This window comes from Amphibalanus amphitrite, unplaced genomic scaffold (genome assembly GCF_019059575.1).
Source record: "Amphibalanus amphitrite isolate SeventyFive unplaced genomic scaffold, NRLGWU_Aamphi_draft 000655F_arrow, whole genome shotgun sequence".
NCBI classification, from domain to species: Eukaryota; Metazoa; Arthropoda; class Thecostraca; order Balanomorpha; family Balanidae; genus Amphibalanus; species Amphibalanus amphitrite.
In genome coordinates, this window is record NW_024882149.1 from 273,568 (window position 1) to 293,125 (window position 19,558).

A 19,558-nucleotide genomic window follows, 5' to 3' on the forward strand; every position below is an offset into this window, starting at 1 on the left:
CTTATTTGATAGGCACTACGATTGTAAGAACGCTCACCGCCCTCTCGTCTCGTGTTTAGTCACCGGCATCGGCCCACTACTAAGTCCGGGGTGGACTTCCGGTAATGGCGGCGTAGGCGTTGGTCACGTGGGTTTTTGGCATCTTGTTGTGCGGCGGCCAGAATACAGGTCCGGCAGTTCCGGTGATTGTTTTCGGCCGCCCGCCTCTCACGAGGCCACAGCGAAGAGGCAACACAACAATTAGCTTCTTGACTTTTGATGCATATTCTTTCATGTGTTACTGCGTTTTCACTCCTTGCTATCTATCAAATTAATTAAATGGTTTTCGTCTGCTGTCATTGCTAATTACTATAAATCCCAACCGCATCAAATAAAATCAATGTATGTACCAATTTACATACAGGTTCATTACTGATTAGTAAAGACAGCAGTAATTGTTGACAAACCGACGCAATTAATGCCTTTTATCACCTAAGACGTCGTCGGCTTAAAGGGACTATCCCACCTTCTAAAATGTTGTTAAAACCAGTTAAATTGTGCCCGACTTCATAGATTGGATGACCAGGAACACGGTTCTGGCATTTATTTTTCATTAAACATCTTAGGCTTCCCATATTCCAAACACAAACTTTCAAATATGTAACGTCACAGCCCAAAATTACCTCCTTCCCCAGGCCACATTACTGTCATAAAGCTGATTCTTTTTACTCTGTAGGCACCACAACAAAGTTCAGACCAAGTTTTAAGCGATTTTTCAACGAACAAACCCATTTAAATCAGAATGACAAAACGAGGTGACGTCACACTAACGGTCGCTCCATGTTGAAGATAGGGCCTTGTACAAGGCCCATTTTCAAATGAAAGGAACGAATTTCTTCAACACCAAGAGGCCGCGGTGGTTGCAGCCTAGATAGATAGTGGTTTCTGAACCTCGCCGCAAACTTGGCTATCTCAGCTCAAACCCCATGTTAAAGGTGGGATAGTCCCTTTAACTGGAAACTTCTACTTCTGTTGAAACTTCTACTGAAAGTCTGCGTCCATGATGCACTACTGACTACACCGAAACATGCAAAGGAATTAAACGAAATAGTCAGCAACATTGAAGACCTGGCTTGAAGAAATGGTACCTAATCTTAACGTCATTGTGAAGCTTACCTAGATAATCTGTTTTTCTTTTCAACAACAACAAAAAAAAAACAAGAAGCTTACATCTGTCAGACACCAGCATGACGTAATAGTGAAAGGGTAGGTATAGCACACAATATGAAAAGATGACTGGAAGCCATACAAATGGTCTTTGTTTATAAATTCATAAACCCAGCGTACCTAAATATCGGAACTTCGCGTAATGTTTCCGACGTACTTTTTGTACCATTTCTTAGTTCACCATAACTGCGCAGTGTGCAAGCTGCCTTTGCGATACAGCTTATGTCATTCCAGTAAATGGCGTTGTTTATTACACCATTAATTGCCATTACCCACCGTTGCACCACCATTAATCCTCGCCGGGCTGTAGGTGACACGGCAACTATAAAGTTGCTGCTGTTGCTGCTGCTTATATCGTTTAGCCAGGCGATGTATCGTTACAGCACAGCAGACTACCAGCGCCCGGTGTGCTCCTGAAGTCTAACTAGCATGGGGGCCTGCGCGGCTGACTGGCGCTTCTCGACTCATTTGTTACGGTTAATCCGGATCAAGGTCTGTCAACTTCGAACGGACGTCAAAGCACGGATATCTAGCCGATGCATCACCGGCACGATATTGAAACGGCGTTTTGTTACGGGAAGAAGTCGGAACTCTAATGCTATAGACGTGGTCGTTGGAATTTAACTCGTTATTTCTTTTCGTGCAGAAATGAATGGCACATAACAAATTAGGTGTGAAGAAAGATTGTGTGGCCGCAACCGCGACATATCCTGAACCCGCTGATTATTTATGGTCAAAGGACAGCCGTACAACGGGCACAGCACATCCGCTCTCCGGCCATTGCACGAATCTGCTGCGAGGGCTCTGAAAGGTGGATCAAAGGTGCTTCCAATAGGAGGATAATTGTATTGACACTGACGGCCGTGGCCACTGAAGCCTTCCAGGGACTTGCAATGTACTTACCGCTCTTACAAAGGTAATTTTATCACCCGTCCGATCCCAGAAATAACACCTTACGGAAAACGAGCTGCACGTCGCCTATGATCATGTATGTGCATGTTTAGGCGTCGTCATGAGAAGTACGCGCTCCAGCGTCCCTTATATCTGCCCTCCCACGCACTCAGCAGGCAAAACCAGCCCGTCTCGTGAGGGCGGCCGTGGCCACTGAAGCCACGGCGTTAACTGTTCCTTGAAGCCACGTCTCTGAGGCTTTGATCGGCAGGTCAGTCAGCACAGGACAGTGCAAAGCCAATCAACAGGCAAGCCGCAAGGGGAGCAAGCCAATCAACCCATGGTGTAATACAGATACGCATTGTACAATTCATGCCACTGATGCTTACATACATGTGCATGTGCGTGTTACTGTATGCCTGGCCTATTCAAATACATTAGCCTGAGGGGTGTGGTAATAACTGGTGTAAGCAAAGTGACCACGGTCAAAAACGAATTACCAAGTCAACATTTTGGGATGGCCTCGCTCAAAAAATGGCTAAGAGCTTCGGTCTAGACAATTATTTTATCGTTGGCATACAGTAAAATACATACCAAACTCGGCCGGTGATAAATTTTCAAGACCTCAGTCCTTAGGTACTGATTTTTGAACTCGGCCTTCGGCCTCGTTCAAAAATTCAGTAAGGACCTCGGTCTTGAAAATTTATTTACACCGGCCTCGTTCAGTATTGTATATTACATACACGGATGCATGCATGCATGCATGCATGCATACGTGTACACGTTCTTACAGGTGTTTTGCCGGCACGTAGCAGCGATGGCTTCGGTCCCGCGATCTTGCTCGGTGAAAAGATGCCGGCAGCCATGCAGTGCCCATTCTGACGAGAACTCGGCTCGGTACTGAATTCTTAGAAACAGGCTGATAGCTATCCACAGAGGTGCTTTAAATATAACAGTAACGGCGCAATACGGGCATATTTTGTCATACGGGATGAGGCTGAATCAGGCCGGGCGGATCCTTGAGGGTCGTATCGCTGTGAAGAGTCTACCATTGGTGGTGATTGTCTGCTGCTGCGGGATATTTATCAACGGCTAACCTACTTCCTTGGGCGCGTTATTATGTTTTATTGTGAGAATAAAGCCACCCTCGGCTGCTGTCTCGTTTGGTCGTCTCACCTTTATAATCATGATTTAATATCGCACCGGCTAGCAGCTGTGTGACGATATATGTATACGCGGTACGCTAAGCACTTCATAATGAAATCAGTACGAATAGACACCTATTGACACCAACGTTTGTCGATACCAGAGCATTGTTTCAGCCGACGACAGAGCGGTGTAGGTTCTGAGCCACACTGCACCTCAAACAAATCAGAGCGGGCTCACAGTCCGCCCCATATTGGAGCTCATATTCATCCACATCGTGCTTGTAGGCACTTTTTACTGACCTTTTCTGACATAAACCTGTATACACAGTGATACAGAGAACTATGCCTATGTCTGTTTTTGTTTTTGTTTTTTGTTTTTGTGGGGGAAGGCTTGAAGGGGGAAGACTTGTGGGGAATTTTCCTAGCTTTGAGGTGCGAGAAGAAGCAGATATCGAAAAACTGGTCAAAGCACAATTGTGAAGACAACTGTTGCTGTGATTTAGGTTAAAGGAACCTCCCACCTTAAAAGGTTAATGAAGTGGCACAAAACTGATATACCGTGGTTCGGAAAGAGCAAAAGTGAATATCTACCAAAGTTCACCGAAAAAATGTTAACTGTTTTTAATGGTATCAGACATTTATTTATATACTTTTGGTTTTGGGGCATCCCCTATCCCTATGACGTCTTTTAATAATTTGGTATCTCAAAAGTGCGACATATATGTTGCGCGCAAGGCGGTAATATACCATCACTGTAACAGTTGTCTCTTTTAGTATAAGATTTAAAAATCGCTAGGTCTGCGCTGATGTCACAAAGTCAGAGGGGCATTCAAATGCATTAACACCTCTGAATCCAAGTGCTGCAACTTTGATATTAAATATTTCCGATTTAACCCTCGCCCTGGCAGGGGGGGGGGGTCGATGTGACCCCCATCCCCCTAAGGTTTTTCAAAAATAGCGTGAAAAATCGGCACAGCCTATTGGGCAGCCCTTTTACATATGACCTGATAATTTCCGGTCCGGTTGACCTTGGGCCAGGTCACCAGGTCAGAAAAACCGGTACAAGATGATGGTCAAATTTCAATTTTCTTTATGCACCTGTCCAACTCACAGTTTTGGACTGATTTCCTTCAAACTTGAAGGATGTGCTAAGTTCACCGAGCTGTATAGCATATAGTTCGGTTTTTGTGATGTCACTGACCTGAGGTCAGTTAGAGGTCATTGCGTCGTAATGTAAAGCCTATGTGAAAATATTCAATTCGGAAAATACTGGAGATACCCGCTTCGTTCTATCACTTTTGTGCTTTGAAACCACATGACTTAACAGCATGCTTGGTGCTTCTTTTTTGGTGTACTTATCCATGGGTCAGGTCAAATGAGGTCAACTGAGGTCAAATGACGTTTTTTTGCCAATAACTTGGCACACAATGACGCTGGAGCTTAAAAAATGGTGTCATTGTGTTCCTGGTGATCAGCCGAATCGAATGATATGCGATATGATGCAAGTTGGTTAACTTGAACTTAATTAATTGATTAAAGTTTACTGAATAATTAGGAAAATTTTAAGTACACTTAAGCAAGCAAAAAGTATATCATTCAACGCGCCTTGACCTGCTGAGTTCACTGGTGCTTGTGTATGATAAAATACACTGTAAAAAATATTAAATAGCCCCTCGTCAAATGATTCTCAACGCTAAATGTCGGGGGTACAGACTAGTTTTGCATCCTACTTTTGACACACGCTGCGAGCCCCTGGCTTGTTTTGTGTTCGTCAGATGACAGTTACCAGGTGTCGGTTAGTTTTTACCACGTCCCAAAAATAGCTGGAGCGTTTCTGCCTTGTTTTGGAAGCAGGTCCTCGTTAATGCTGTGTATGATAACAAAGTACCTAGTAACAATGATAACGAAAAACAATGTCAAAACGAGGGCGGCTTGTTCAGTGACGATGTTGAAAAGAAGCATCGTCTTGTTCCTACTTAACGAATGAAGCTCAAACTAGGTCCAAACTAGGCCCTTATCAACCCATAGTCAGATGACCAGCAGATCCTACGCCGCCCGATCCAGTCATCGAATTTGCCAGCGAATTCGTTTGAAAACCATCATATTATTAAATATCGGTGGTCTTCAAACGAAATCCCTTACCAGTTTGATGACGAATTCATCCGGTCCATTCCAAAAAACGCTCAAGATAAAATGAAAGTGTATTTCTGAAATAATGTGCTTTCTTGCAATGCACCTTTCGTATATAGCGAACCTTTCACTTCCAGCGCCCGTTTACAGTTATCAATCGAATCAGAAGCATGCACATTGCACATACCTATCGATAGATCTGAACCTAAGAACACAGAAGACATTTTGTAGAGTACCTGTCTGAGCCTATGCAGTGGAGCCCGTGAGCCGCCCAACCGCAGCCATGCCTCATGAACTTGATGATAGGTCTGAACCTCAGATTGGCCAGAGCTTGGCCGTCAATAACCAGCTTATTTATATCCACAGTTGTAGTGACTTAGGGTTTGGAATTTGCAAAACCTAAGTTTTGATTACCAAGAGAAGTTTTGTACTTCTTGCACTTGCCTTTTCTTCACTTTGGCGGAAATCGTCGTAGTGAAACTTCAGTGTTCCGTTAGCTGTCGGTTCTTGAGAGAGTTGGCCAGGCCGGACACCGGGGGCGGCTCCACAACTTTCGAAAAATTAAACCTAAGTCCTATTGCACTGCATGGAGAGCAATTCATTTAAAATCGCTCTTGTCCCCCCCCCCCCCCCCGACAACTTTGCAAACGTCTCTGCGCGATTTGGTTGAGAATAATGGCTTATGGCAAGTTATTGAATCAGAACGTCAATCACTGCAGGTCATATCGCCAAGCAATTCTTCGTAACTAGACACTGCACAAATGGAAACGATACAGGTTTGCCCAATGATAAACACTCGCACTTCACAGACGCGCGCACCCCCGACCGAACGCGGCACGGCACAGCGCAACTGGCGCCGGGAAGCCGGGAACGCATTAAGTGAAGGATTCACAGGTGCGCAACTTTATTGCGAACAATAAAAACCTACCGCAAACGATAAAAAAAGTTTTAGCGCAATCGGAAATACAAATGTATTGACTCATAGAAATAAAATTGTCATTCACCTTCCAAATAACCCAACAATTTATTCGCCGTAAAAAGTGTCTGGAAATGGAAAGTTGCAAACATGATTCAGCAAGTAGGGAAACGCAGCAGCTGCCTGGCGGATAATCTCAGGCTGGTTTAGTGACGAGTGCATTGCTACGGTTTGTTCCTCACCCTTCACAGATTACTATGACAAAACTACCCCTAGTATTTTGATCATCCTGAGGCTGGCTTTCACCTAATAATTTGATGAGGGTCTTCCTCGTTTCGGATTGGGGCGAAAACAAACGTCAAACAACCTTGATAATTAATTCAGCACTTCAAAACAAAGGTATACACCTAGGGTATCATTACAATACCGGATCATAACGATCTGGATAGTTCTCAGCCTGTAAGCTAACTAAGCGGTAACTAGTCAAGTGGTAGGTACCGAAAGCATTGACAACCTGGTGACTGTTTCGAGACCCTTGTTTTGACACATAGCTCGTCAATACTTTTTACAGTGTAGGTGTCCAATATTCTGTCGTGAAGGTGGCAGTATTGACGTTACCCTATTGACGTGGCCCTATTGCAGTATTGACATGTACTTTTGCTTTTGTGTAATAAAATGGGTGCCCAATATTCTGTCGTGAAAGAGGCAGTATTGAGGTGACCCGAAAGTGCTTTTAACAAAAGCTGCAGGTCTTTCAACGAATTATCAAGCCCCGTTTTCCATTTGTCGCTCCGATGCATGATCTTTGGATATCTGATGAGGAGGGGGGAAGGCTCTCGCCCGAAACCGGACCCGTCATAGCCCACCCTGAATAGGGTTCAGCTGATCAGAAATATAACTATGTTTGGACCATTCCATTCAAAAATAATATACGCATTATACGTAATTAGTCGTGACCGCCTGCTGTAACTGCAAAATAATCATTTTGTCTCATCATGCCTTCACCCGCAAATAATTTAGTTCGACGGCTAATCAGCGTAAACAGAAGTAATTGAGTGTACCGGCTTACCGCAATTCCCGTGCAGCTGGTAAACACACGTGACATTTCGCACTATATCTCTACTAAATAGACACATTTCAGCCGGAGCGTCTAAACTGTCAATGCAGTAAGCCTTTCAGCGACCCTGGCCTCGTTTGCCCGCATTGATTGATCTCCAATCGTCAGGTCTGGCCAAATATCCTGTGTGAAACTTCCATCTTGTTAGCGTGCTGTGTGTGCTAGGCTCTGAATTCGTGTTGAACGGCGCAGTTAGGGCTTGTCAGTCAAATGAAATAGTTACCCTAATACTGCTCTAAACTTTGGGAAAACATTCACACCGAAAAGGACTTTTTAAAGAATACGCCTTGTTTTCGTTCTTAGAAACTTCGGAAACACCATATCACGGCCAAGTTCTAAGAAAAATAGACGCGTGTGTGCACTAGCCTTAAAAGCTTGTTTGTCTTTTATGTGCCTTGCAGCGACGGCTACGTATTATGGCAATCGGTACTGTGTCAAATGGCAACAAGTTATTGAACTTTCTTTTGTTCCTGCCTGTCCAAAACAGGTATATTCAGCATCGCTTTATGATTTTTCTTGGTCTTGTGAAATCTGCTGAAAATAAGGTCGAACTCATAGATCATCGTTTTATACTCTGAGAGTGCATTTTCCAAAAGTCTCCATTTCCGTTAAACGGACCTATTATCGGCGTGCATACCTAATCTTCATTTTATTTGTGTGTGTAAACTGTTAAATCTAACTCAACCGCTAATGGGTGGGGTGATTGCAGTAATTTGCGTTGCCGCTAATGTGTGCTATGGTTAGACTGCTGCACTATTTTATTTTATTCTTTCCTGGCTACAAACGAGCAGCTGTTCACAAACGCCATGTGGCAGAGACAGCTGACTTACGGAGACACTCTGTGGGGAAATAGCCACTGAGAGCGTCGATTTAATCCCAACGACAGGCCCATGTAGGGGGCCGATATTTCAGCGTCCAGTCCGGGGTCCGGCAGGCTATCGAGCGAACATGCACGGGTGGACATTGGACAATGTTCCATTGGTCAGCGCCATTGACCACTCGGTGTACTGTGCCGCCTTAAACCGGCTTGGACCTTCGCACGTAATTTTTTCTTCTTCTACAGCTTTTGGGAACCAATTGTGTGTAACATACACATAGAATGTGAAAACAAGTGATCAATTTTTCTCAAAGCCAACAAAGCTGACATTGCAAAGAGGCAGAGACCTAATCACTGGCGGTGTGTTTGAATGGTACGGTATCTCCGAACAAAGACTGCCGTTCACCAAATACTACCAAATTAGTCCATTTAGAGCTAGCAATAAGTCTTACGTCCACATTCGTAATGGAGTTTCGACACTTCTTTGATAGCCTTCCAAAAATAAGTTCCAAGTTAACCACCAACTCCGCGGGTCAGCCCCGTCAAACAGCCGCCTCTTTGACGATAATCCATAATCCCGCCACTTAATCAGCCGCGGTTTCCCACTGCTCCGCTCTCGATATCGCCTCGCTGACCGGAATTACTGCCGGCCGGCGCGGCCGTGCGGTGCTTCCCGGCCCACCTGGCGACTGCAGTGTCACAATGGGACGCAGACGGGTTCGGACGGCTGACTGCAGTGGTAGAGCGAGACATCGATCCTGCATGTCGCCGGGAGGCCCGGCGACGGTGAAAACGGCCCGCCCTGGTAACTGCACAGTCGACGGGGAGTCGAGCGGAGGGGGGGGGAGGGGAAGCCGGAGGGGCCTCACCAACAGCTCCCAACGATAGACTTGGATGGTATCGTTTCAACGTCTTCATAAGTTGTATTGAACATCATATTGATGTTCATGAGTCATCTGGTCATATTCTAAGTTTACTAGGTCTAAGTACGCTATTTTGGTGATTTTCGATCCCAATCAGATGCTCACCGTCAAATCGTGTGAAGCGATCTCTTATTACATATGGGAGACTAGGGTGATGGGCCCCGGGAGGTATGGGCCATCGCAGTTTTGAAGAAGTGTTACGCATTTTTACACATTTGACCGCGTAAACTGGTAGCAGCCATCTCGTTATACAACCCTCGTGATTTCCAAAAATCTTCCTCAGTCTTCTTTGGCATAGGGCGGTGATAATGCGTTTTTGCCCTCTTTGATTAAAATGCGGTACATACAGAAAATTCGTGATAAATTTGAACCAGGTTCGTTTTATTATGTCAGGCCATCACTAAAATCAAGTTTAAAGCATGCAAAGTAAGACTGGATAGACAATTTGAAGCTTTCTTGCCCGCAAGATTATGAGCGGAGATGCTACGCGCATTCTGGCGTCCTTGCCGGGAGGTTCGGGCCACCCACCCCCGGTAATCCTAAATCAATAAAATGATGCCGTCATTGAATACCCCCTTCAATAAGTTTTATTTTTGTCGCACAAGGTCGAAAATTTAAGTACAAATTGCATTCGAACATAGAAATATTATTTGTCTTATTTCAGGGAACATGATTAGAGCTTACCAAAATACATATCCCAAGTGACCTCCATGAAGTAAGCTACTGGCCGCTTATGCAGTTCCTGGGCTCTAAGCGAGCTCAAGGTAGAGCCCAGCTACGAGTATTATTCTCAAAGTCGAGAAAAGAATATGAAACATAGCACCGGCCCATACATCCCGGGCCCTGGCCCATACCTCCCGGTGTATTTTGATTGATCGAAAAAGCGCATGATTTATTTAAAGTAATCTCGATACAAAATAGTTTATCCCAGATGCATAATATCAGGCACACTTTACAGCCGAAAGGCAATTTCACGTACACAGAGTGAAAAACCAGGTCTATAGCCACTGCCCACTGGAAGAAAATTGCCTTTTCACAAAACCGGCCCATACCTCCCGGGTTTCTCAAACTTAGAAAGCTCGCTGCCTTCCCTGACGAGCGACGCTCCTGGTCCTCCAGCGAAGCTCTATATCAGTATAATTCAATCAGTATCGAGATGGCCGGTGTGCGGATCCAGCCCAGGTCGTTCCCCGCCCTGAGGGCATTGGAGCTCTAATAACAGATGATGGCTGAAACCCGATCGACATAAACGTCAGTAGTGCAGAGCGTTCATGGACCTAACTATATAAAGACGTATCGGGAAAATAGATATACTTATATGCTCGGCGGCAACTGACGTCAAACCGGAGGCAATATATACGCATCCCGGTTTCCAACACTTCGGTTCCAATTAAGACAACATCAGAAAAGGCTTTTAGCGTAATGCTATGCTGAGCGTCACGTCGCGACCTAGTCTCGGTGGCAGTATCACCTGTCATAATAGCAATGACAGTTGCAAAACGCCTCCTTGCAAATTATTCACGATAGATACATAACTGAAAAACCAACTATACGCTATTGACGTAAAACTCCGTGTACCCTTTTCAATGAAAATAATTTATACACCATTTGCGACATTTATGTTTAGCTTTTATTTTAGGTTGATGTATGACTGATTTTGCGACGTCACAGCCTATACGTCAGCGTTGGCCAAATAACCGCAGATCATGAGTAAATTAAAAACAAGACGCTGAAATACAACAAGATGATCTTGGTATTATAAAGTTTTCGGAATTTGCACCCCTGAGGATGTCGGAACAGAGTTTCTGGCAAGCAATAAGCACAAAGTATAAAGATCTGCAATTTTTTAGAATACTCATGTCATATAAGTACAAACATTTATATACCTGCGTTATGTCTCGTCTATTTCGCTGTTGCAGCGAAAATCAATTTTGTTCCGACAATCCATCCCCCCCAAAAAATAGTGTCCAGCGATGACGTCCATCCTCTGAGTGCATTCTTTTGTGCACTACAACATCCACATGCATAACTTGTGGCTTTTCAGCCGGGGTGACGGTGTATATGATACAAATATGAAAACACATATTACAAGGGTAAGGATACGGAAAGGATGGTGAAAGTATGTAAGACGATGGGGCAAAACTGCAGAACTGCGAGTGCCGCTGCTGCCCAATTGGACCTGCGTGCATCTGCTGTATGGAAATTGGGAAGGACCGAAGGACCGATCAGGAGGTCACCGAGGCCTTATAAGCAGAAAAACGTGATAACAAAATGACCAGACCCAAAAATAAATACACCATTAATTAATCAATTCGTTTTGGTGTACAGAGATGGATGCGTTTCGCTCCAGCGACGAGGCAAGTGAACGTGTGGTGAGCGTATTGCAGGGAACGCTGGATAAAAACTCGCCAAACTTCCTGATTTACATACCTTTGCGACGTCTGGAAAGGGAAGAAGATCAGCAGGAAGATATCTGTTCATTTAGATATGCTGGCGTAATGGGTCTTTGACCAAAGGTTTTGAGAAGTTGATTTCATTTACGAGCCGGCTTTCCACTAGTTATTATCCAGACCTGGGCGTTTCTTCAATTAACCATTTCCATTGCATACCTATTACAAGTACCTAATACCTCAAGCATAGACCTCTGTAGAGGTCTATGCCTCAAGTTATGCGCACATGAATCCTGGGCATAGAAGTCCGAAGGTGGCGCACAGACAAGATCCCCAGGTAGGTATGTTGCGTTCGATACCAAGTCCCGCTCCGTCTATTGTAGCTGACCGACGGTGCACTGCGCACATTGATCACTGCCGGCGGGGTATAGCGGCTCGGTGCGGCCGCCGACCGTGCAGGACGAGCCCCGGGGGCATCCTTTGTGTCGACGGCGCCGCTCGGTATTAGATACCGGTCCGCTCGGACGCTCTGCCATCTCCGGCGCGGTATTAAAGGGTGCTCAAATAACGCAGCATGGATATCTGTAGGTCGCAGCCAATATACAGTTCTCAAATGGCGGTATTGAGACGGGTCTCAGCCAGCCGTGCACTAGACGCACGAACAAGGTGAAATACGGCTCAAGTGCAATAGCTTTCAGCGCCATCGTCTAATTCCCTCGGCAACAGGTCCCTTTTATAACGAAGGAAGCATCCGTAAAGTGGGATCCGTTGGCTACGGTGAAACAAGCTACACTTCCTTGGAAAATAAATGCATTTTATATTATAATAAAAACGTCAAGAGCCCTCGGTCCGCACGGAGCGATATAGGTCCGCGCTCCGAGCATGCTTTTGATCTTTGGTCACTGCACAGTGCACTGGTTGGTATTGGCAGCATGTAGTCCCATTTCAGCTGTGTACTACCACAGTGGCGGCGGAACACCTTCAATGAGGGGGGGGGGGGGCACTGCCGACTTTTGATCCTATTCTTTCCATGCAACGCCCATAGGGCTAATGTTAAAATGCCGAAATCAAAGGGGGACACGGTGCCCCGGTGCCCTTCCCGTTCCGCCGCCTATGCACCACCACAGTTAATCACACATACTCTGTGATTAGTTATTACACAGTCATTGTCATGTGGATCAGTCCAAGACAAGGAAGGCTGATGCTGGTCATCCCCTAATTACACGTAAGTACTAAGTACCTTATACACTTTTGACTTAAGCGATCTCTGAACTCCCAGAAGCTGCAATAAACTGCCCTGATGAAACCTTCCGTTCAGCAGCCTATGGCTGACGTGTGCAGTTTTCCAATGGACAATAACGACGAAGGTCACGTTGCTGTGTAAAAGTTTCTTATTTCCTCCTGCCTGTACGGCTGTTACAAATCTTTCTCTCGGGATATTACTCGATTAGACGGATCGCCGATAAATTCGCTAATGCTGATGACATCGGCTCATTTCCACCACAAGACGGAGCGAGGATAGGTACAGGTGATGTATCTCATGGTCGTCAATGGCTTTATAGCTACATTATTAATTTGGATCTCATGAGAAAAGACGTTTGTTTCTTTTTCAGTAGGATTGGGTGAGCCTTGGTGAAGTTGAATTCCTTCAGCTCAGATGATAAACATCTGCCCGGATCAGCTTTCTTTTCGACAACAGAAATACATCACTATATAGCATGCATTTTTAATTTTCGCACTACACATCTTGTTCACTTGTTAAGCAGTTACTTATTGCAATAGAAGTTGCTTTATGAGGAGAGGCAGCCAGGTGATATTCTAGGATGCCTCTCCGTATGTTCAAAATCATCCAATCTGAATATCCAATATATAACCATATTCCCAAAAGGTTCGGGAAAGTTATGTTAGGCAAAGGTAACGGCGCAGGCAGGCTCGCATTCACCCATGATGTATTTTTATCGACCTCCTTTATTGACGGACATGCACCCGATATTTAACTTCCCGACTACCCATAACACAGACCGCGGACGCCGCGGCGGGAGCCTGCTGTGCGCTCAGCGCATACCGTAGCGGCGGCTCTGCGCTGGTAGGCTAGCCCGCAATGGCGGCGTGTCAGGCGGCACAGTCTACCTTCCCACTAGCTGCCGCCGCGCGACGGCACGCCACCACAGCGCTGAAAAGGCACTGCACGGGTGAGGCTGACGCGGGACGCCTCGTGGTTTTCTTAATTCTTTCTTTAATCCTTAGTACTCGTCAGAAGCCCAGAAGAAGTAAAATCGCTACACATGTGATTGATGAATGCAGTATGCGTTTTCCTTTCCAGATGTGAGAGCTACAGCGAATCCGACCTGACCTACAGTAAAGTAAATTCAGTAGGTATGCATCAGCTGTTTGCGGAGAAGGACTTTTAGGTATATGGTAAGGCATCTCATATCGATCAGCACCTGATCACTAGGCGACTGGTGACCACTGCCTTTTAGAATATTTGTAAAGCCATCGCTAGGTAGTGTCTTTAAAGCATGCGCTTCTAACTTAGGAACAAGGCCGTGATGATACCGTATCTGCCTGACTGGTCACGAAAGGGTCACGAAAATATGACATTGCGAGTGTTATTTTTAATATAGACGAATAACATCAATAATTGTAATGCTTAGGGTGGGGGGAAACTGGAAAGTACCGCTTGCATCGTTCCTATGATTCTAACTGGTGGTCAGCATTTTTTTTTTTCAAATACGGCATGACTATGTAGGTATACTGTACATACAGGTATACCCATGGCGACACATTTCACATGCAATTCTGATCCCAAATCAGGCCACGTATCCAGCTGGCGACCGCAGCCTACAGATCAGCAGGCCGTCGTTCGGTCTTTAGCCGTCGGACCATGAAGGTACCCCTAACGACAGCTCAACTGATCGTAAAGCCATCCGAACGACGCGGCCAGCGGCGCCCGACGACAGGGGCGGGCTCAACAGACGTCAGCGCCGCGATTTTCAGGGCGATTATTTTCAGCTGAGGTCCACCCAGTAGAGGCGTAAATTTTACGAGCAGGGTGCAACTGACACTGTCATGAGCGATGAAAAGTGCCGATATGAATGGAGCTTGGATGGAGTTCGAAATGTGACCATTGATCGGAGATATATGACAGCAAAACGTCCGAAAGAAGACAGCTCGCACGTCAGTCTCTGTTTGACATTGCATTTCACCGTGCACAGCACACAAACGTTGTTCATTACAAGTGCTGTTGAACGCTGTCCACTACAAGTTCATAATGATGTAATTGTACAAGCATCATTTCAGTGTAGTCTGTGTAGTGTATGTATTACCCAGTAATGGCGTTGGTTGACCCTGACGGGATGGTTTGACGGGTCCGAGGTCACACGTAGACGCCCTCGTATTCCCTCCTAACCCATCCCTGAGACCCTGAGTCAGGCTCAGTTTTGGCCTCCTCCGACTCCGTAGCATGGGCTCGGTTTCATGGGCGCAAAGCATGGACGCTCGATGTCTCCACGTTAGACGGAATACCTTTATTTACTGTACTCGTAGCTGACGGTATATGTCTGGTAATGTGCGGATACCTTTAAAATATTGGTAGGTAGGGTACATAAGATCATCTAACAAATGTATAACCTGCCCTTATCATAAACAGGCCTAATCGTAACTATGAGATATAATTTACGATGTGCTTGGTGATAAATTACGCGCCGTAAAACGTCATTGACAGATTAAGCGCCCATCTCAGCTCGTAGTTATAACGCTATCATCACAAAATTTACGGACTCGCCAGGCCCGCACAGGAGCTCAATAATGTCAACAGAAGCCGTTTGACATTATCGTGAATACCCACTCAACTTCGTATAAATTATATCTATCAGATACCTACGTTTGCCTTCCTAGTCCCAAAAAGATATGCAAAGTAAAAACTACAATAACAGACCTTTCTTCAGTGTCCCGACAACGAAATTTATGCATGCCCATATTAATCAAGCTCTAACAACCCACTCTGGCCCAAACTTGTATCTAAAGGTTTTATTTAGACCAGAGAATCAAGCAAAGTCGAAACCCAATGGAGTCAGGACAGTCTTGCATTAAAAGCGTGACGGCGCTATTTCAACTTAACCTGACCTTTGACGCTGGAAAGGTAGAACTCTTCAACAGCATGCGTCATTGAACTCCGTACACAGTTTTGCGAGTTGCCGACGAACTTTCTGGGGGGGGGGGGGGGGAGGGGAGCTTGGGCGTCTATACCTTCAAACGCCCAGAGAGGGTAGCCATTATCAGCAATCTTACTGAGCTCACTAGGGAGGGCTCCCGAATTTCGCGGACCGAGGAAGTTTCGCTTTACCACTGGGAAATAGACAAAAGACATTAGGCACAGTCTCCAGAGCGCTGAGCGCACCTTTGCTAGCTGTGCTCCGCATGTCGTTGAAGCAAGCCAACCAGCAGCGCAACTCATCTTTAAAGGCAGCGTACCATCCGGAGTGACCTTTTCTGTTTCCCTTTTTTCAGCGACTTTCTTATTTTCACCAAAGGAGATTTTTAAACGAAGTGGTTTAGCGGCTGATCTCGTTAAACTTGAAATATAAGAAAGAGTCACACAAACGAAACAATAAGCTTAACAGCTTAGAAGAGCTACGCATTCACGCTCTGTCTGCCGTACCAGTCTGCACATACTCGGAAGATTCTCGGGATTCAGACACTGAAAATAATCCATCTATCTCAGTGTACACCCAAAGTCCACATCTAAAGTAGTTAGAATCAGCAGGTTACGAACTCGGAAAACTCCGCGAATCACACTATACTTCGTTTTTGTTGCGGTCCTAAACCCAATTACTTTCGTTTGCCGTATCGCCGCCGCCAACTTCTCCCGGCATTCGGAAGGAGCTGCTGGCCGACCCGAGCCGAGGCCCTGTACAAACAGACGAGCTGAGGGCCGCAGTCGTGTATTGGTTTCGGGCGGACGGTGGGCAGTGTGCGAGTACTCTCCAGCGGCAGCGGCGGCGGTGTGGCCGCACCTCACGGAGGTCAGCTCGGGGGGGGGGGGCGGTGGGAGGTCGCCCAGCCGTGACACGGGCGCACGGGAGCGCACAAACACGGGCGCACGTGAGCGCCCAGACACGGGCGCACGGGAGCGCACAGACACGGGCGCACGTGAGCGCCCAGACACGGGCGCACGTGGCCCGGCCAGACGTGACAGATCACACTACAACCCGACAAGTCTGCCCCGGACCGAGCTAGGGAGTGTTGTACTGTCCCGGAACCCGTCACAGGTTGTCCGGTTTATCGTCTCGGAACCGTCACAGGTTGTCCGCCACCTCACATCACGCCAGCGTCACGTCGTCACACTGCGTTACACGGCGTCCACAGCCGCGTAACAGCGGTGGGCGGTGCCCACTCTGCACTAAGTACACACTGCACGAGCCACCGGTCGCGGCGGGCGGCCCTGCCTGCCGGTGACAGGCCATGCTCCGCCGCGGCGCGCACGGCGGCATTCCGGCACCGACAGCTCTCTATCCGCCGAGTGGCCGAGGGCCGCACACCACGTCAGTGCCGACAATGTCGCTAACTGACCGCCGGTGACGCCACGGACCGTGGTGACGGTACCATCACAATCAGCAGCACAGCCTGTCCTCACCCGGCGCCGCAGGGAGCGGGCGCGTGGCCGCCCAGGACGACGACCCGCGGCGCCGCGCAACCGCCTCAACGAGGCTCCGGCTTTATATACACATTCTGAAGCGTTAATAGAGGACCGAGTCCGGTTCGGGACGGCCTATTCTACTACAGACACACCGAAGAAAAACAGATTGAGTGGTTCATTGCGAACCAGGCAAACGAGACTAGTCTTGTTATCTCGTCAGTTGATCAAACTAATTGTACCTTTGGTGTTGATAAAATATGGCCTCCCTCTCACCGCCGCAGCCTTCCTTCCTCTCGTCAGCAATTTGTGCTCAGCTAAAACACGCCACGGACTCCTCAGAGCCCAAAGCCAGAGTGTCCCTGAGGCGCCCCATCCCAGGCACCCGTACTATTCCACGCTAAAACTTGCACGCCAGTCGATTTTTGGGCGCTCGTCGGAAGAGGCGGGCGCGTCCGGCCGGCTTTTTGGGAGGCGCCGCGCCCGGCTGGTCGGCCGCGGCCGCCTGCCCCTCCGCGGCCGGCGTAGCGGCGGACGGACCGGCCCCGTTGGCGGCAGCCGGCGCTGTGACCTTCTCCGGCCCGGCGGCGGCGGGCGCGGTCTCTCCGGCCACAGGCTTCTTCCGCCCGCCGCCGGCCGCCCCCGGCTCCGCCTTCTTGGGCGTGCCCTTCTTGGTGACCTGCATGGGCACGAAGCCGCCGTGTCGGCCACCGTTCACGGCTGAGCGGCCGCCCTGGCCGGCCGGGGCGGGGGCGGGGGCGGAGTGGGTCGACTTCCTGGGCCGGCCGTGACTCTGGGCGGGGGCGGGGGCGGGGGCGGGGGCGGCCGAGTGTGGCTGCCTGCCTGCCGCCGCCGGCTGCCCGCCCGCGCCGCCGGCCGGCTGTCCCAGCATCTGCAGTAGGCTGTGCGTTATGTCCCCGGTGGCCGGCGGCGGCTGCGTGGCGCGCACTGGTGTGCGCAGCATGTTCAGGAAGTCGGCACCTGCCGGAGACAGCACCCGTCAGTCAGTCCGTCCCTGTCACCGGGCGGCGCGTCACTGAGACTTGGCCGCGCCGTCAGCGCCATTAGCCGGAGATCAGTCACCTGCGCCATAAATGTCACAGCGGCCACCTGCGCCGCGGCAGCCGCCGGCCCGGATACGGCCAGACGTTAACACAGTCACCGCCGGCTGGCTGGCTCGTTAGGACCGCACACGGTTAATTAAACAGCACTTGCCACCGTCCCGGCAGTCTGGAGAGCACCATTCACTGCACAGTCATAAAGCTGGGACCTAGGCACAACCAATTTGCAGTAACATAATTTGCACTGACGAAATAAGTAGCGTTCGAACAGAAAGGTCAACCAGGTTTACTGCAAACCTTGGGGAGGCTTTGAGTAGCACATGATTGGCGGCACGACCACTTTAACCAGAAACGACTTATCGAAACAGTCCGCTGTTGGGGACAGTAATAGTTCGTAGGGCTATCGATTGCAGAACCATAGGTGCTCGTAAAAACTTGAAACTTGATCTACAACTTACTTGGAGATTAGCCCACTTCAAATAAATTGCACGATGTGCGACCAACATTTATGGCTCATAGGTTATTGACCAGGCGAAACCTGTAAAGAAGATAAAGCATTGACCAAAATAATTTTCCTCTATTCTTAACCCGCGACCGCCTGGGGGGGTCGGATCCGACCCCCCCCCCTCCGTTTTTCTTGAATAACTTATGAACCGCTTACGCTATCGACTTGAAACTTGGCATACCTTCTCCCCCATCAATTTGACGTCTCCTGTGCAATTTTTGAGAAAAAAATTCCAATTTTTTTTTAGATATATCGATTTTAGTGATGTAACTACATGGCGTTTTCAGTCAAAAAGCGGTAAATGTTAAAAAAAAAATCGTCAAAAATCAGGGTTTAAAGCAAATTGCAAAGTAAGGACATGAATAGACGCCGCTCAACGAGTTCTTTAAAATGCCTATCTCGGATTTCCATAAAATGCGGTTTTCACCCCTAAAAATTCAAAAAAACTATATTTTTTTTGGAAACAGCTAATAAAATCCAAAATTTTGAGAAATTCCAAAAAAACGGAATATATGTTATAGAACTCTATTAGAACATTAGATGTCCCAAATTTCAACTTTCTATCTTGATTTTTAACCCCCAAATTGTAAAAAATAGCTCCAACATGCATAGGGCATGGTGACGTCATAAGCACTTTCGTGAATTAGAGGCACTTCTGAACATCGCATGCGAAAACAAATGACACTACTAGATTCCTGGGACAAAGCTCGTCTAGAAAAGTGCATTTTTATGTCAAAAATAAAAAGTTGAAAAATTGACCTTTTTTCTTAGCCCTCGTTTCGTTATGTATGGTATAAACGATTTTGTATGCTTTCAATG

General features: G+C 47.3%; 1 protein-coding gene across 1 annotated transcript in view; it reads right to left on the reverse strand.

The window, feature by feature from the left end:
- Nucleotides 1–16,465: 16,465 nt before the first annotated feature.
- Nucleotides 16,466–19,558, reverse strand: part of LOC122364087 (5'-3' exoribonuclease 1-like) — an 87,918-nt gene continuing 84,825 nt past the window's right edge. Inside the window, exon 27 of the mRNA XM_043334151.1 lies at nt 16,466–18,154. Coding sequence (XP_043190086.1) covers nt 17,574–18,154 — 581 coding nt within the window. The 3' untranslated portion in view covers nt 16,466–17,573. The remainder of the gene's footprint in view (nt 18,155–19,558) is intronic.